Below are 20,060 nucleotides of genomic sequence, written 5' to 3'. Positions count from 1 at the left end.
GGCCTTTACATCCCTGCTGATTTCATAGTCTTGGATACTGGAAAGGAAGAGGATGAATCTATCATCCTAGGAAGACCTTTCCTGGCCACAGCAAGAGCTGTGATTGATGTTGACAGAGGTGAAATAGTCCTTCAATGGAATGAGAACTCCCTTGTATTCAAAACTCAAGGATCCCCCTCTGCAACCATGGGGAGGAAGCAGGAAAAGCTTCTCTCCAAGCAGAGTCAACCAGAGCCCCCACAGTCAAACTCTAAGTTTGGTGTTGGGAGGCCACAACCAAACTCTATGTTCGGTGTTGGAGAGTCTCAACAAAGCTCTGCACATCTGTGAGGCTCCATGAGAGCCCACTGTCAAGCTATTGACATTAAAGAAGCGCTTGTTGGGAGGCAACCCAATGTTTATCTAATTCTTATTTTTTATTGTTTTTCATGTTTTCTTAGGTTCATGATCATGTGGAGTCACAAAATAAACAAAAAAATCAAAAACGGAATCAAAAACAGCAGAAGAAAAATCACACCCTGGAGGAGCATCTGTCTGGCGTTCAAACGCCAGAACAGAGCATAGTTTTGGCGCTGAACACCCAGAATGGGAGCATCCTGGCACTGAACGCCCAGAACAAGCATGGTTCTGGCGTTCAACGCCAGAAATGGCAGCAAATGGGCGTTGAACGCCCAAAATGGGCACCAACCTGGCGCTGAACGCCCAGAGTTGTGTGCAAGGGCATTTTGCATGCCTAAATTGGTGCAGGGATGTAAATGCCTTGATACCTCAAGATCTGTGGACCCCACAGGATCCCCACCTACCTCCACTCACTCTCTTCTCTCTTCTCAATCATCCTCTATTCCCAATAAACACTCTTCCCTACTAACTCTTTACCACTCACATCCAAACACCCACTTTCCTTCAAGATTCAACATCTCTTTCCCACCCAATCCCACCCATATGGCCGAATACACATCTCCCTCCATCTCCTCCATATCTTCTTCTTATTCTTCTATTCTTTCTTCTTTTGCTCGAGGGCGATCAACATTCTAAGTTTGGTGTGGTAAAAAGCATATAGCTTTTTTGTTTTTTCCATAACCATTGATGGCACCTAAGGCCAGAGAAACCTCTAGAAAGAGGAAAGGGAAGACAAAAGCTTCCATCAAGGGTCTATAGCTCAGTGGTAGAACATTTGACTGCAAATCAAGAGATCCCTGAGATACCTCAGGGGATACATTTTCTTCCACACAATTATTGGAAGCAACTAAAGGTATGAGGAAGGGAGTTCTTGAGGTTGATACTCTGAATTCCATATTGGCTCAGAATAAAATATTGATTCAGCAAGTCAATATGATCTCTCAGAGTCTGCATGGAATGCAAGCTGCATCCAACAGTACTCAAGAGGCATCTTCTGAAGAAGAAGCTTATGATCCTGAGAACCCTGCAATAGCAGAGGTGAATTACTTAGGTGAACCTTATGGAAACACCTATAACTCAACATGGAGAAATCATCCAAATTTCTCATGGAAGGATCAAAAGCCCCAACAAGGCTTTAATAATGGTGGAAGAAACAGGTTTAGCAATAGCAAGCCTTTTCCATCATCAACTCAGCAACAGACAGAGAACTCTGAACAAAATGCTTCTAATTTAGCAAATCTAGTCTCTGATCTATCTAAGGTCACTGTAAGTTTCATGAATGAAACAAGGTCTTCCATTAGAAATCTGGAAGCACAAGTGGGCCAGCTGAGTAAAAGGATCACTGAAATCCCTCCTAGTACTCTCCCAAGTAATACAGAAGAGAACCCAAAAAGAGAGTGCAAGGCCATTGACATAAGCGCCATGGCCGAACCTGAGAGGAGAGGAGAGGACGTGAATCCCAAGGAGGAAGACCCCCAGGGACGTCCAGTGATCAATAAGGAGCTTCCCTCTGGGGAACCAAAGGACTCTGAGGCTCATCTAGAGACCATAGAGATTCCATTGAACCTCCTTATAGCTTGCTTCATACCAACAATCTCCGTGGGATTCGACCCTTACTCACGTAAGGTATTACTTGGACGACCCAGTGCACTTGCTGGTTAGTTGTATCGAAGTTGTGACATATTATGAATTAAGATCAGAGCACCAAGCTTTGGAGCCATTACCAGGATTTGTTTGAGCCTGGAGATCACAATTTCGTGCACCAAGTGCCTTTTCTCTTCTTTTTGGCGCCAACGTTTGACCTCACGTTTGAGGCAAACGTTGGCACAAACGTTGCCTTCCCTTGCTTCCTCTTCAGCCAACGTTTGCCTCAACGTTTGAGGAAAATGTTGGCGCAAACGTTGGCTCTTCTCCAGGGTGTTCTTCATCTGCTTCTCACGTTTGAGTTAACGTTTGAGGCAAACGTTAGCTCAAATGTGAATCCCTCTTTTCAAGCCCATTCTTGCAGCCTTCTTCCAAGCTTTATTCCACCTATCATCAATCAACAATTGTATCAAAGCTATGCCATAATCATGAGAGTTGTTCTTCTTCTTGTCACATGAGCAATTATGGCACAAAAACTCATAAAAATGCATCAATTTATCCATGGTTGATTGAATCAAAGGAAACATGAAATTCAACCCAATTGGCTTACTTATGGCTTAAGAAAGTGCATAAAACTAAATGAAAACAAAGGAAAAAGACTAGTGAAACTAGGCTAAGATGACTTGTCATCAATTCCCTTGTATCACTTTTTCTTTTCTTTTTTATATAGAATATTCATAGAGTTTGAGTGCTATAAGTATTTTTTTTCATTTTATTTGCATCACGAAGCAAACTTGTACAATGATTATTGATTAATGAAAGAGGTTATAATAATTTCATTTTGTGAATTTGTGAATTTAATGAAATATTTCATGTTGTAGTAATTAATTTTAGTATATTTATATTGTGTATAATATTAAATAAAAATAGTATAACTAAAAAAATGTTACTAAAGATCTTTTGCAATATTTTTTAAGTGTTACAAAAAATATCTACGGTAACATTTTTTCAAGTGTTACAAAAAATATCTATGGTAATATTTTTTAAATATTACATAAAATATCTATTGTAATATTTTTTAAGTGTTACAAAAAATATCTATGGTAATATTTTTTTAAGTGTTACCAAGAAATGTCTATTGTAACATTCTCTTAATATTACTATAGAATATCTTTTGTAACATTTTTACTAAATGTTATTAAATCTTTAAAAGAATGTTAGTAAAACTCTTTAGTAACATAGGGTATATTTAACATTTGTTAAATGTTAGAAAAAGTCAATTATGTAGTAGTGTGTTATATTAGATTAAGAAATTACAAAAATAAGTCATTGTAGTTTGATTTTCAATAATTTTATATCTTGTTCTGTTTAGGATCGATTCTTGGTTGAAGAATTTGAAATTGAGGTGCATTTATGTCATTGGTAGCTAGCTTGTCGTAAAAGTTAATTTTAATTTTGATTTTTATTCTTTACTTTTTTTTAGAGAGAGATTTTTTTAAAGAAGTTTGAGGAACTTTGGTGGACACTCTAGGACTTGAACATTGTAATTTGTTGATCCATGACCCTATAAGATTTTTATTTTGCTTACACTTGTTTGCTTTCAACGTATATTATGTACCTTTGTGCAATTTTTTTTATATTGATAATCTTTTGATATTTAGTCNATATGTATGAACATTTTTATTTATATGCTTAGTTAAATAGTAGTAACAATATATGAATAATTGGATGAGTTTGTCGAGAGATAAAACTGAATTTAGTAATGGTGACAATAATTTCTTAGATTTTACTTATTCTATAAAAAAATTCACAAGGAAAAAAAATCGTATACCCTTATACAAAGTGTTGTAATTTCTTGTGACAACAAAGGCAAATGATTTATATCCATTTGATTGTTTTTGGATTTGTTATACGAGATAAATTCATCATAGGGAAAGCGTAGTCGGCATGGATGTTGATGGTGATATTGATAGTGATAGTGAGAGTAAGACTAACTTGTATGACAACATGGAGGCTTTGTTGAACAATAGATTTAAGGATGTGATACAAGAGGAAAGAATAAAAGAAGGTAAACTACAAGAGACACGCCGAATAGCGGCGGTTTTTTTAGGAATCGATTTTTAACCACCGCGAAACGAAATTTCAGCGATTCCACAAGCGTTGCCTATTTGGGGGGGTGGAGATTTGATTTTGCGGCGGTTTTAGAAAACTGCTGGCACAACCGCTGCAAATTAGATAATTGATTTTGCAGCGGTTGCAGAACTGCTGCTATTTGGTAAATAGTTTTTTTTTAATTGTGGTGGTTTTTAACCGCCGCTATCGTGCACGATGGTTTAAAAAAAATTGTGGCAGTTTGAAACTACCACAATCTGAAGATTATAAAAAAAATTCTAAAAGTCAAAACACTTTGAAATAACCCCCTTTTATGGGTGAAATACCTACGTACGCTAGAAAGGTTGTGAATTTTATCTACATAGCAACAATCAGCAAAAGAAAGATAAAATGCTAACTTAATACATCAACAAAACATGTATATAAACATAATCTTCAGAACTCAACACATTACAAAATTCTAAAGAAAGCACTGCTGAATTATTTACTTTCCATTATATTTCTAACGAATAAGCAAAACCAATTTCTCCATTATATACTTCCCCCAAAGCTGTTCTAAGAAGATACAGATAAAAAATCAACTTTTTAATTTGCAATTCTAAAATAGTCTGATGGGCTAAACCACGAATTTTAGATGTCATAATCATTCATAGTAAGTTTTCAGTTAGTAGACCATATAAGTTATTATTCTAAATGATATAGCAGTTTACTAAATTAAGCTACCTAAAAGGACTTAAAATCAAAAGCCAAGTTAAATTTTCTTTAAATCAATGTCATTATAGATAAATAGAGTTGATACATCATCAACCAAAATTTACAATTACAAAATCCATATTGTAAGAACAGGCATAACCGTTTTAATAAAATAATAATTTTTAAGTGCCTGAAATAGATTCAAAATTTAGAAGTTTTAATTTGAAAATATAAAGGTGAAATTTGAATTCAATGATTTTTTTGAGTTGGAAAATGTATCTTTTACGAAAAATTTTTGTAAAAAAACGTACCGGTCCTTAACCCGGCAGTACCGGCTCTAGTATGTCCGGTACCACGTATTTTGAAAAATAAGATTTTGAAATTGATTTATTGTTTTGAAAGGACAAAAAATAATTTAGAATTGAAAGCCGGGCACTAATCTTAAAGGTTTTTGCCCAAAGTGGGCCAAACGAACCTAAAACGCACACGGGTTGGACCGGACCCAAGTTGCGCCCAAGCCCAACATATATATGCATCCTTTCATGAGCTTTCAGCTCATTATACCCTAATGGAGAGAGGGAAGGCCCTGATGAGAAGAGAGAAGAGAAGAGTTAGGGTTTCACTATTCACCCCAACCTTGTTTTGATCATATCTTAAGCTATGGAGCTCCGATTGACGAGCCGTTTGCGGCCAAGCGAAGTTCTCATCAAGCTGTTTGTTTCTATCTAGGCTTTGCTGGTAAGAAATTGCAACCTAAGCTCTAGTTTGCTGCCCTAGTTTCTGTGCATTTTTGGTTATAGATTTTGATTATATTTTTGTGGTTTTGGTTGTTTAGGGGTGATCTAGCATTGGAATATTGTCGGGTTTTGCCCCAATCACCATTGGATAAGGTAAGAAACCTCTATATCCTTGAAGTTTGATGTAGTGTGAGCTTTAGTTGTTAATGCATGGTTATGTTGTATGTATGAAGCTTGTTTTTGGAGTTGGTGGTGGCTTTTAGTTTGGCTTTGGTGGTTTGGAGCTTGGTGGAAGCTTGCTGGAATCAAGTTTGGTGTTTGAGCATATTGAAAATCGGCTAAGGTATGGTTTTGGTTTCCTTTATGTAATATGTAATGTTTCTGGAAACTTAGACCAGTGGACCTTAGGATAGGATTGAATTGATGATAAATGATGATAATTGATGATGATTGTGATGTTGATACGGGGTATGATGGTCATTGGTGTTAATGATGTATTGTGATGTTGGTTGATGTTGATAAGTGTGTATGTTGATTGTGGTAACATGGATGTTGATAATGATTGCTAATGTTGAGATTAATTGATGAGGAGTATGAATATTGATGTTGATGACAATTGGTGAAGAAAGTGAGTTTTATGAGGATAATTTGAGGAATTGGAAATCGGTGATGGTTATGAGTAGTTGTTGTTTAGAGTGTGCGGGGATTATATCCCTGGCGTGGCAGATTTCTCTGCTGCATGAGTGTGCAGGGCCTATATCTCTGGCGTGGCAGATTTTTCTGCTGTGTGAGTAGTTGTGGTTGTTTCCTTCTCTGCTGCATGAAGTGTGCGGGGCCTATATCCCTGGCGTAGTAGACTCCCTACTGCATGAGTGTGCAGGGCACTATATCTCTGGCATGGCAGAAAAGGCTACATCCGGAAGGATGCGTCGGGTTGGCATTTACGGACCGACAAGTGATATCACAAGCCAATAGGACATGCATTCATCATATGCATCTCTTATGTGCTTGTTTGCTTTGATTACTTGAGTTTGCCTAATTGTGTAATATGCCTACTTGCTTCTTGAATTACTTGTTATATACGATTACTATCTGTATCATACTTGCTTGCATTATCTGTGATTTGTCTGGTGTTGAGGAGGTTAGGTAGGCGGTGACGATGGGATCGCACAGAAGGTAGGTTGGTGAAGGCTGTGGGACAGCGGTGACTAATTTTAGTTAAAAATCCCCTACGTTTAGATAACCCGGTTTATGGTTTATGGTTTAAGTTATTTATTTTTGTTAAGCTTGAATATCTGTTTTCGATGTGAAGTTCTATGATTGCCTTTGGCATCCCGGAACCTTACATCTTATATATTGGGCACTGTTACCATATTGAGAACCTCCGGTTCTCATACCATATGTTGTTGTTGATTTTCAGATGCAGGTCATGATTCACCTCAGTGAAATTGCGGACATGGTGACAGAGCGGGGTATGGTTTCTTCTTGGTTTATTTCTATTTTATTTTGTTGTAGTATTTTCTCTCACCCTTTCTGTTTTAGACTTTATGGCCTTAGAGGCTTACATGAGAGATAAGTTGTATAAGCTATTTTAACTCAAATACGCTGTATTTTTCTGTTTGTAACTAGTCGGCCTAAACTCCGTGGGCTACGACTAGAGTTCTTTTGTTTATTACACTTATGTATATCTATCTTGACTATTATTTTATTAAGTCTCATGTTGTACCCTGTGCCTTTACGCTTTTAGTTATCGTGTGTGGATGCCTCGCGCTTGTAAATCTGCTTTATGCGATTTTGAACTTTATTCCTTCATCGGGCTCCTAGTGTTATTATCTCCTTCTATATTTATTAATGTATAAGCTTTAGAACTGTCGTGACACTTTGTTATTCTTTGCCTTACGACTAGAGGTAAGGCTTAGGGTCACAGGCTGTTACACATATTACATATATGCATATTCATTCACAAAGAGATGAGCAAGGATAACTGAGAGTAGGATAAGAAATTTGCTAAAAAAAATTAATAAAATAAAACACCAAGATCATCCCCCACAGATGCAATAAAACACTTAATTTTTTTGCATATGATTGATGGAAATTCAATTGAACCAATCATGAGCAGAGGAGAAAAATCTCATATTTCTTCTTTATATGCAAAAAAATTAAGTACGAAGGAGCAGCATTTAATTAATCTCATATTTCTTCTTTATATGCAATAATTAATCTCATACGATTAGGGCCTTTGTGGTATAGGCTAGAACCCAAGGAGCAGCGTTCTCTGATCCGGAAGATCCGACCTTGTCTGTGGTATTTTGAGTAGGATCACCAAGGGAATGGACTGCTAGAGCTTCACCCCTGTTCAGATTGGATGACCCCTGACCCGGCGTTTGATCTGAAGCAGAGGAGATTAATGACCGCTGACTCGGCATTAATCATATACAGCCTGCCATGGAATGAATCAATCAAAAGTTGGAGTTGATGGTGAGAAAAGTTGATCTAGAAGGAAGAAGCATCTCTGAAGCCTCAACCGTTTTCATACCATTGATTTCACACCTATCTAGTAACGTTTTATTTATTTATCTGTTTTAAGTGTTCTCTCATGACAACTATATTTTCTATCCACCTAACTAAGATCTACAAGGTATCCACTTCTTGCTCAAACCAACAATCTCTGTGGGATCGACCCTCACTCACCTGAGGTATTACTTGGACGACCCGGTATACTTGCCGGTCTATCTGTGCGAAACGTGCAGAGTCAGTTTTGTGCACCAGACGAGCGGAACGCAAACTGAGAGGAGAGGGACTCGCCAGAGGAAGAGAAAACCCTGTCGTCGTGCCTGTCTGCCAGAAAATAGCGATACGGTTTCGAGTCAAAGGCTCCTATTTTATTATTAAATATATGGAAGTCGTTGTAATATCCTTGCTGTTATAGTGACGCAGCCGGAACCATGACATTCTGGTAGTGAGGGTGTTACATTATGGTATCAGGGCAGTTTTTCCTGTAAAGTCTGAGGAATGGACTGACTATGCCTTAGTTGCATACTCTGAGTGTCTGTCATGTACTAGGTCTTGTTTGAATGACAAGAATTAGAGCTTTTTGCACATGACTGCCTATTGATTAATGTTGTTAGTCTTCCATTGCATACATCACGGTATTAAGTTTGGCCGGCTTAACACTGATAGTTTATGTATATGAGAGCACTAACGTGTTATCCTAGGCAAAATAGAACTAATAGGTAACGCATATTGTGGGGTTTGGAAAGTGTTAAAGGTTGAAGTTTGGGGAGTTGAAGCTCTGAAGTTGGTACGAGATAAGTGATCGGATATTAAGCACGTCGTTTTAACCCCAGCTTATTTTATAACCTTTCGCCGACTTGTTTTACCATCGCATGTTTGAACTATATCATCTTTTACATCAAGCTTGCCTTGCAACTTCAGCTTTGTAATCGTACTTCCACCCTTATACCTTTATGCCATATGAATCTCCTGGTGTTTGCAACTACACACACACACGCACGCACACACACACACACACACACATGTATTGAGACTTTTTGCTTTTTCTTAATATGTTCAAAAGTGATGCTAATATGAACCTCTTTCATTTGGTAGCAATTCTTGAGGACGAAATTTTTTATAAGTAGGGTTGGATGTAAGATTCAGAATTTTTAAAAATTAAATAATAAATTTATTTATAATTTAATTTATTTAATTAAAATTTTATTTTTAAGAGATTTTATATATAAATTAAGCAATTTCTTATTTATGATTTAAAACTTTAGTAATTGGATAATAATAAGAATTTTATTTGCTTTAAGTTGAATAGGTTTTTAACTTTATTTTATACTTATAAAGGAAATTGATTTTTATGATCTCAAATAATTGAATTAGAGTATTTATTTGAAAATAAATTTTAAGTTGATAACTAAATAGTACTTTTATAGATATTATTATCGAATTAAGATTGGTTTTTAATTACTCTATTACCCTAATTTTATTAAAATTACCTAAACTACCCAAAAATCTCCGAATTTATCCCACTAACCCTAACCTAACCTAGCCACCACCTCACCGCCACTCACCCACCACCACACCCTCTTTCCCCAAATACACACACACAACACAAACCACACACACACCAATGGAAAAAGAAAAAGAAAATGGGAAAAGGAAAGAGAGAAGAAGGAGATCAGAGGGAAGGGGAGAGCCGAGAAGAAAAGAGAGGAAGGAGAGGTGGTTCCGGCGAGGAGGAACGCCGCCGTTGTTGTCGAACTGTCACCGAAGGAGAGATACACACATGAGAGAGACGAGCTCGCGAAGAGAGAAAGAGAGACTGACGGAAGAAGGCACGCCCACGAAGAAGCTGCGTCCTGTGCCGCTGTGCCTCATCGCCGAAGATCCACTGCAAAACTGTCACTGTCATCGAGCCTGAGTCGGACAGGAGAGAGCGCAAGTGAGAGGAGGAGCCGTTCATCATCGCGTCTGTTGCTGCGAGCTTGCCGTCGGGATTGCCACCATCGCCACCATCGAAGCTTTGTTGCCGTCGCCCCTGTTCGGGTCGTAACTGGACAGGGTCACCGCTGCCTGAAATGAGATAGGACGAGCAGAATGCAAACTAAGAGGAGAGGCACTCGTCAGAGGAGGAGAAAACTCCGCCATCATGCCTGGCTGCCGTAAAACAGCGATACGGTTTCGAGTCAAAGGCTCCTATTTTATTATTAAATATATGAAAGTTGTCATAATATCCTCGCTGTTAGAGTGGCTCAACCAGAAGCGTGATATTCTGGTAGTGAGGGTGTTATGAAGAGAGCAAAATCGTCGGCTAAGAATTTCTTCTCGGTTAAAGGAAATAACTTCGTTGCAAGTATAGTTCCCAACCGACAAGCAATGCTCAATCAAAGTTTAAATTGGTTGTCACTAGTTCAACCCCAATAAAAATAACCGAGAGTATTAATCCCAGGTCGTTCTCCCTAGGAATTACAATGAAGTGCTTTATTATTGGCTATGAAGGGACAAGGGGTTTGGTTTATAAGAGGGGCAAGAAAATAAATGACAAGAAAAGTAAAGTAAATAATTAAAGAAAGTAATTAATAAAGAGAGACATTCATGGTAAGGATTGAGAATATTGGCTTTCGATCCTAGTCACTCATAACAATAATTAACAAGAATTTATCATATTTCGTCATCTCCAACAATGGAAGAAGGTACAATGTTATCTTCACATTGAGAGAAAGTCAAATAAGACTAGCTAATCTCAATCCAAAAGTCCTAATCAACTCACTAATTGAATTAGCAAGAGATTAGAGTCAATGGAAACAATACTAGCTAACAACTCTAGATCACCAACGTAAGTTGGGTCTTAATGACTCAAAATTGCCTAATTCCTCTTTTCAAGCCAAAAATGCTCAAAAATCTACTCTAACAACCAGCCAAGCATTTTGTCAAACACTTGGAAGGTCTAAAAGAAAAGCATGGTAAATTGACAACAAGATTATTAAATCTACAACTACCCAATACAAGAAATTAACAACAACTCAATTAAACAACAAAGGAATATAAAACATGAATTGCATTAAAAGGAAATCCAAATCCAATAATAGTGCATCAACATAAAAGATACATCAAAGGGGAAATTGACAAGAAAACTAAGAGAACATAGATATAACAACAAGAAATTGAAATGGAAATAAGATGAAAACAGGAAACTAAACCTAGATCTAAGAGAATTTAACCTAATTCTACCCTAATTCTAGAGAGAAGAGGGAGCTTCTCTCTCTAGAAACTAACTACATGCTTCCTAGTCTACAACTAATTGCTCTCCCTTGTCCAATCTTCAATTTTGCATGAAATAATCTCTGGAATCAGTTGGATTTGGGCCTGGGAAGCTCAAAAATCGCCTCCAGTGTTTTCACTTTAATAAGGTCACGTGCGAGCTGTGATGCGTACGCATGGGTCACGCGTACGCGTCGCCTGGCGACCTCATCTCCACGCGTGCGCGTCGATGAATGCACTCCGAATCCTTGATTTTCCATGAATTCTCTACTTTGCATGCTTTTCTCTTCATTCTTTTGATCCATTCCTAGCCCTTTTTCAACCTGAATTCACTAACAAACACATCAAGGCATATAGTGGAATCAAAGGTGAATTAAAACTAGCAAATTAAAGGCCTAAAAAGTATGTCTTCACACTTAAGCACAAATTTAAGGAGACTTACAAAACCATGCTATTTCATTGAATAAATGTGAGAAATTTTGATAAAATCTCCTAAATTAAGCACAAGATAAACCACAAAATTGGGATTCATCATGTTACATTTGTCCATTAGACAGTATGTAGAGTGTACGTGTAAAATCCAAGAAATTAACTAGTAAATTGATTAACTAAAACTATGTTAATTGGGATTAAGGCGCCCGGAATATGCAAAAATATTAGAATATATAATTTAGAAATTTAACAGTAAAATTTGGATTAAGAAAATTAAATTAATCGCGAAAATATAATTATTTTGGAAAAAATACATACCAGCGTTAAAATTGTCAATACAGGATTAAATCTGTCCGGTACTATGAGTGAGAAAAATTAAAAATGTGAAAATGATAAAAAAAATATTTAGAACGTAAGCCCGAGCTCTTATCTTAAAAGTTTTGGCCTAAAGTTGGGCTACACTTAGGTCCAAGCCCAAGTATATAACACCACACTTAATGAAATTTTAGCCACTCTCCCTTCATTTTTGGGAGAGACACATGAAGAAGATAAGAGAGGGAAGAGGGAAGAGAGAAACCATACCCTAGCATTATTCACCATACACATTTAATCTATCATAACTTTTGCTCCGGAGTTCCAATCGCCGCACTGTTTGCGGTCACGCAAAGCCTATCTCCTCCTCTTCAATGCTATTTGATTGGTTTTGTAAGTAACCCAAAATTCTAGCTCCAGTTTTCCATTCAAATATGAATTCATGTTTTAAGCTTAGGTATTGAGGATTTTTGGTGATTATGATATTATAGGAGTTCTCTAGCTTGTGTTCTTGGTGGTTTTGATGTGAATTTCCAAAATCACAAACGATTGACAAGTGCATCGAGTCGTACCAAGTAATACCACGAGAGTGGGTTATCATTCCCACGAGGATTAACGGACTAAGCAGACAATAGTCAATTGATTATTCTAGTCAGACAAGCACAACCTTAGGGTTTCAACAACAAATAGCATGAAAACAGAAAATTAAACAAGAGCAAACTAAAATTGGTTGAGAGAGTAATATAATTAAGAGAATTAAGGTTTCAGAGATGTTGAGACTTCTGGAAAAATACTTTTCACATTCCATCTTGATCATGCAAAGATGTATCTATGGCAAATCATTAGTATTCAAACTCCAATTCCTTGGTAATTCAATTTCTTTTTAACCTAATTATTCACTAGTCCCTTAGTCAATTATTTAAAAAAAGAGGTGAAGTGCTTTCATTGATTTAAGAAAAGAGGTAAAGCGCTTTCACTAATTATTCACTAATCCCTTAGTCAATTATTTAACCTAATTATTCACTAATCCCTTAGTCAATTATTTAAGAAAAGAGGTGAAGCGCTTTCATTGATTTAAGAGCCACACAATTCACAAGAATTATTCCTAGTTGATTCAATGTCACTTATCAGGTCTAGTTTTTAAACTTAAGAATTGTGAGAAGAAATTTTCAAACTTAATTCAATTAATTAACTTTTTCAAGATATTAAAAGAATTCAAATCAAAGAAGAATTATTTTCTAACACATTCAAATCCTTTGGATGAAGAGCGAAAACTTTTTCTTAAGAAAACATCAATGCATTAATCAAGATAGAAAAGCTATAACATTAGTCCATGGGAATCAACAGAGCTCCTAACCTTAACCAAGGAGATTAGTGACTCATGCTTCAAAAAAAAAACCTAAATTTTTATGAATTGTAAACTGCTGAAGAAGAGAACGCCTATGTGACTTTTCTCCGTATATACTAAAACCTAAACAAAATCTAAGCATTAAATACAAATTTAATTAAAACAAAAACTAATCAAATCTTTTGCAATTAATCTTCAATTCTTCTAGTCATTCAGGTCCATGACTTGATGATTCAATCCTTGACCTGGTGGTTTATTATGGGCTTGAGGAGAGCTTTCTTTCAACATGTGAACTTGGACCTTTGGAGGCATGTGACAAGTGTAATGGTGCATCAAATTGGCCCTCTGGAGTTCTAGCCCAACATGCCACGTCTTGCATCTGCGTGTGGCATGCCCACTTTTTCTTCAATACTGTGAGTTCCAACCATTGCCTGTGATATGCCCTGGCCTTGGCGTATTGCACGCCAAGTTTTCAAATTCACTAGGGTATGCCTCTTTCTCTCTCTCTCTCTCTCTCAATCCACTCTTAGTCTCGATCCCTATCTCCTTCCTGCTCAGCCCTCACCCAAACACCCACTATCACTAGCCTCATTCATTCTTCTTCTCCGTGTCGGTGCTGCTCTGCTCGCCTTCTTTTCTGCACTACACTACTTGAAGACTTCTCGCGTTGCTCTAATCTGCTCTGCGTGTGAAGTGCGAATCTCTCTGTCCTCTTGCGACTAAGTCTGGCCACCATCATTAGCCCCTGCAAAAGTCAGTTCCGTTACCACCAGTAGTTCCTGCGAAGCTTAGTCACATCACTTTTCTGTTTCACTTTGCCACTACCTCTACTATGATTTTGTGTCGTTGCTGCTTCTGCTATATCGCTGTTCTTAAACTTTGTTTCTTATCGTATCTGTTGCAGTAATATAATGTTTAATCATCTTTTGTATAATGATATTGCTTAGATCTATTATTTGAATATATATTGTACATGGTATTTAAATTTATATGTAAGTATATTTATTTTGGTGCTGATAAAAAAAGATAGTATTTTTTTTTATTTTTGTTTTTTCTAATTCAAATTTGAGTTTAAATTTGGTGCAAACAATCTAAAAGAAACGGCCCAAAATATGAAATTTTTTTTAAATCTAAGTTAGATTTGGGTCAGATTATAATTTAGATCTGAATCTAGATCAAATCAAATTTGATTTTACTCTACCTATAAACACTGCTTTTATTCAGTGTACATCGTCTATACAAAATTAGTAGATGTAATTTTTTAGTGAGCTAAGGTAGTGGTTTAAAATTAAAGCTAATTTATTACCGGGTTAAATCATAAATCAAATTCAGTTTTAGGGGACCGCGATCAAACTAGTTGGGCTTGATTAAGCTCATGTCCATCTATAATTACTAGATCTAGTATTACAAACTTTTTCAAATTAAATGGACCAGTACCGTTCGAAAAAGAAAAAAAAAAATGGACCACTTTCATAATTTCCGTTTTCTTATTTCTTTCTTCTTCGCTGAGCAGAATTAGTTCAACTTTAGAAGAAGCTAATTCAATGAATGAAAGTAGACTTGCACTATTTTTTGAATAAAAAAAATTTCAACACAACACCCAGTGGAGTATATATGTCTACTATTTTTACGTTATTTCAAATATTCTCGTTAATAACTAGTGGAATCAAACAGCACACCACTCTTTATAGCTATTGAATGACCTGTTAATAATTTTTGCAACCTCTGTTGTTATATATATTCAAAAAGATATTTTTATTCTTTCCAACCAAATATTTTAAACAACAGTAAAAAAAAGTCAATAGTCACTTATGCACTTCCTTTCTCATTAAAACTACTATATATTCAGCTCTCAAAATATTACTTTATTGTTTTAAAAAAGATCTAGTGTAAGACCAAAATAAAAAAAATTAAGCACATCATACTTATCAAATAAATTTACAAGTAACAAATAAATGTTGAATAGATTTAACATTATTCTTACAAAGCACACATATATTAGCACTTTGACCAATAATATTTCATCTACTCAAATAGTCCTTAGTATTAATCCAAGGATCGGAACAAAAACAAAGTAAACTATAATTTATTATATCGTCTGAGATAGTTACTACTAACAAACATACACAAATTAATTAACAGAACATAAGTATTTGTTATCACCCTTATAAAGCTTACCGAGCCGGTTTCTTCAATTAATATGAAACTTGTAATTGATCCTCTCACACTTAAGATTGGAGATGTAAGAAATGACTCAACTAGAATATATATTTTTTTTTTAATAAAAGAGTTCAACACACAATAAAGTGGAGCGGCAAGGTTACCAACAGAGTCTCAAAACAAAAATACAGAAATAAAAAGAAAAAATAAAAATAAAAAAATAGTGCCTTCCAGCAATTTTTTGTGTTATCTCCGACATTGCCATCAATAATAAAAGGGATCCAAGTTACACCAATCTCTATAACTGATCAAAGATTTGTGGAACACCTTTTCAGCTCCAGACTCCTTGTTATTAAAAATCCGCCCGTTCCTCTCTAGTCACACATTCCAAATAACTGCAAAAAAACATATGAACCACTTCTTCCGCTCCTCTTTTCTGTTGACAACGCCCGTCCAACTCTCAAAATGTTCTTTCAATGAGCCCGAAACAGTCCACTTCCTCCCAAGGTCAGATAGCCAAGCACCCCACACCTGTCAGGTAAATTCGCAACCAAGAAACAAGTGATAGATATGTTCAATATCTTTATTACACAATACACACATGTGATCATCGTGGCTAATAATTCCTAGCCTAAGCAGCCTCTCTTTGGATTAGTCTAATAGTTAGTTCACTAATCCATTTAATTAGGTGTTGGGTTTTCAATCCCATATTGTTTATGCAGCAATCCATTAACCATCAAAAATCCTTAAATAGAGTTATGATCCACGACAAATTAATCTTTAGACTGTCGGAACAAAAAATTACAGCGAAAACATATATATAAGATATATGATAGAATATGCATGATATTTTGTTAGAATTCCAAAAAATTAATGTCAGAAGTGATGAAGGATAACTTAAATTTATAAATCGTTCTACACAACCATATCTTCATATTTCCCATTTTGTTCCCCTTATAGCACATAAAAGTCTTCTTTCAAATGTTTAATTAATAAATTAGATACCCTAAAATCGAATTCGAATCACGGACATGTATTCAAATTCAAACTTTCGCATGTGTAACGGGTCCAATCATAAGTGCCACCCAATGGAGAAGTTCTTAAAGCAAAAGAATTATCTTGCAAATTTTCAAAAGAAAAAAAAAATGAAAATAAAAAGATCACAAAATCTTTTTCTTTCAATCCACCGGCACTCTCCAATGTATGCGAGATATTTACTTCTAAATGTTTCAAATCTTATTGTGGAATCAAGTTTCTTCATAGTGCAAAATTTTGCGATCGAGTTATAGACCCGCAAATTCATGTAGCCCCCACATACTCACAAGTCACAAAAATCCAAAACCTAATTACCTGATTACTCTGCCAACTACTAAAGCTCTCTGATCATGTTCACACATGGTCATTTTTCGTTAGCTTAATTCTTAAATTTCCCTACCACGTTTAGTTTTTTAAAAATAACAATCATTGTACGTTCACTCAATAGTTACAAGTTGCAAGAAACAACTCATCAACCCACCTTTGGCCCCTCAAATCAAGCACCACACGACCGCTATATAAGCCACTACTCCCTTCAAACAACCCTCATCTTCGTCAAAAACACTCCTAAACCCTAGTAGTAAAACTTGTGATCATAACAAAGACTTAGCTACTAGCTTCAAGAGTTTAAGATGGCTTCCAAAACACCTTCTTCCATTGCTCTTTTCCTCATTGTCAATATCCTCTTCTTTTCACTCGTCTCCGCCTGCGGGACTTGTCCTGGTCCTAACCCGAAGCCGAAGCATCATAAGGGCAGTCCAGGACAAGGCCCTTCACGCGGTTCCGGTGGTTCTGGTGGCTCGACGCCTTCTGGTGGATCCACTCCATCAGGCGGTGGTTCCACTCCCTCAGGTGGAACTACTCCTTCTGGTGGATCCACCCCATCAGGCAGTGCGTCATGTCCACGTGACGCACTCAAACTCGGCGTCTGTGCAAATGTACTCAACGGTTTATTGAATGTGACTCTGGGTCAGCCGCCAGTGACCCCTTGCTGTACTCTTCTCAATGGTCTCGTCGATCTCGAAGCCGCCGTGTGTCTCTGCACCGCGCTTAGAGCAAACATTCTCGGCATCAACCTCAATCTCCCCATCTCCCTTAGCTTGCTCCTCAATGTCTGCTCAAGGCAAGCTCCACGTGGCTTCCAATGTAACTAAGCACAAAAACATGATGCTTAGTGTTTCATATAGTTCTGGCTTTAATTTACTTCTGCATTCAAGATCCCATTGATCACTATTGTGTGATATTTACGTCTGTGCATGGATGATTAACTGCTTGTTATATTGTCCCTTCAATTATTCACTGTATGTTTCTTAGTCATGGTGCAATAGCTCCAAAGCTGTTGAATTAGTGTTCTTTACTCCATTGAGAAATTATTATATTTACTAATAATCATTCCTTCTAAACTTAATTCTTGTTTTTCTCTTAGTTTCTTTTTTTCCTTTTGAGTAAACTACTATTTGGTCTCCAATATTTAGCTTAAATCTCAATTTAGTTCTTAATATTCTAAACACCCTATTCTAATATCAACAAGTTTTAAATAGATTTTGTTCCTATATGATTACCTTTAACTGAATTATTGTTTTTCTTTTCAAAAATAAACGGTGACATTGAGATCTGAACCTAATTATATATATATTTTCACTATTCGATTATATCTAGAGGTCGATTAACTAAACTATATATGGCCCTTGTCCCTTCCTTTCTCAAGTCCCCAACAAAACATAAAATAAGAAGAAAAAAATCTTTTAAAAAGAAGAAATGTTAAAAAAAGAAAAAGATAAATACTTAAAAACCCTGCAATGAGCCCGTGAGTTATGTGTGCTATATGACTCACGAACGGCTATTATTTTAATTTGCCACGAAATAAAGTAATTAAAGCTTATTATTAATTAATTAAGCTAATGAAACCAAATCTATAACTGAGGTTTAATTAGGCCAACTCGATTATTTCCGTTACTGGTAATTGCAATTAATATTTTAATAACTGAATGGTTTTTATGTACAAGCATCATATTCGATCCCTTTTAAAATATATGATTGGGATCTAGCTATCAGCTGGTATGTCGTTTTTCTTTTTGGACTGGTATCCCAGGAATTAAATATCGAAATACTAATTCATAAAAAAAATGAAAAATAATAAAACTGATGAATACTTTATCTCTTTTCTGAGTGACAGTCGGGTACATTGGATTTGTTGAAGTTTAGGGCAAAATAGGATTTAGATTTTCAAAGCACTATTTGTCCCGTGACATGCAACGTGCGCAGAGTTCATATATGGAGGTAGAGTATATTATTTATTCATAAGGGTGTGCTGCTATTTTCGCTCATTAGCATTTAGTTTTTACTGAATTATGTTACACCAACATAATTAACTATATACTTATAGTGAAATACGATTATTATCACCTATTTATATTTATAGTAAAAATTTATATATAGATAATATATCAAACTTTATAAGAAATATAATAAAATTTGATTCATGCATATTAAAATAATCAAATTTCATAAATAATATAGTAAATTGTATTTATTTTTGTTGCTAAAATATAAATATATAAAATTGTAAAAATATAGTAGTAACTAATTTTTAATGTTTATAAAATGTTTAAGTATTTTACTATGAAAAAGTTTAATTATTTTATAATTAAATATTTTGATTATTATTGCTTTGATAAAAACTATTAAATAACACATATAAATATGATGAATATTTTATGATGTTCATTGGACATTATATATATATCATGTGCAAATTGAAAACTTCTGTAATTCTGTAGGTTTTTCAACAAAGGATTGATCACATAGGTTGAGCCATGTGCCTTAGCTGTAAGCCTGTAAAAGAAAGATAAGCAAGGATTTGGAATATATTTACGTACATTNTCAACCTATTTTAACAAAATTAAGACGACCAACCATCAAAATGCAAAAAATTATAATATGTACACCCACTTAGAAAGGCTTACTTATAAGTTATAATAAAAAAAATAGAATTATTTTCAGTGGTAAAAAACGAATGGAGCAGCATATAGCACCTAAGAACACACACACACAAAAGGTGGACGATTAAGGAGTCACGGGATGGAATTAAATGAGCTAAAGGTTGACAAGCTCAGGTAGCATTCCACTAATTAATAAAGTTGGCTAGAAATTTAGACATTAAGTTTTGTAAAACAATGAGAAAAAGTATTTGTCTTATAGAGNATATAAAAAATATAATTTTAAGTTTAACCATACTTATCATAGTTACAGTATATATGTGTGTGTGAAGAGAATCTTTCTATGTTTAATTAGCCACCAAATAAAAGAAATTAAATCGTCACACTGTTTTTATCTGAAAGAGGAGGGAGATAATGACATAACTAAAATTGACATACCTATCGGTAAGTACGGGTCACTTTTTCTAATATAATTAATGATTTTACTAGTGGTTAAAATTAGGATTTTATTAGTCTGTGTTTTAAGGATATTGGTTAAGG

The 20,060-nt window shown here is 35.5% G+C and overlaps 1 protein-coding gene across 1 annotated transcript; it reads left to right on the top strand.

Moving 5' to 3' along the window:
* LOC107630193 (putative lipid-binding protein AIR1) lies at positions 17,049-17,989 on the top strand. Its single transcript, XM_016333267.2, has one exon. It carries the CDS (start codon positions 17,214-17,216, stop codon positions 17,733-17,735), a length of 522 nt encoding a protein of 173 aa, XP_016188753.1. The 5' UTR covers positions 17,049-17,213; the 3' UTR covers positions 17,736-17,989.

This window comes from Arachis ipaensis, chromosome B01 (genome assembly GCF_000816755.2).
Source record: "Arachis ipaensis cultivar K30076 chromosome B01, Araip1.1, whole genome shotgun sequence".
In the NCBI taxonomy this organism is placed as follows: Eukaryota; Viridiplantae; Streptophyta; class Magnoliopsida; order Fabales; family Fabaceae; genus Arachis; species Arachis ipaensis.
Note: the sequence above shows the minus strand (reverse complement) of the source record. Positions and strands in the feature narration are given on the sequence as shown.

Bases quoted from the DNA above. Each gene is read 5' to 3' on its own strand.
- LOC107630193 (XM_016333267.2), top strand. From the start codon at position 17,214: ATGGCTTCCAAAACACCTTCTTCCATTGCTCTTTTCCTCATTGTCAAT.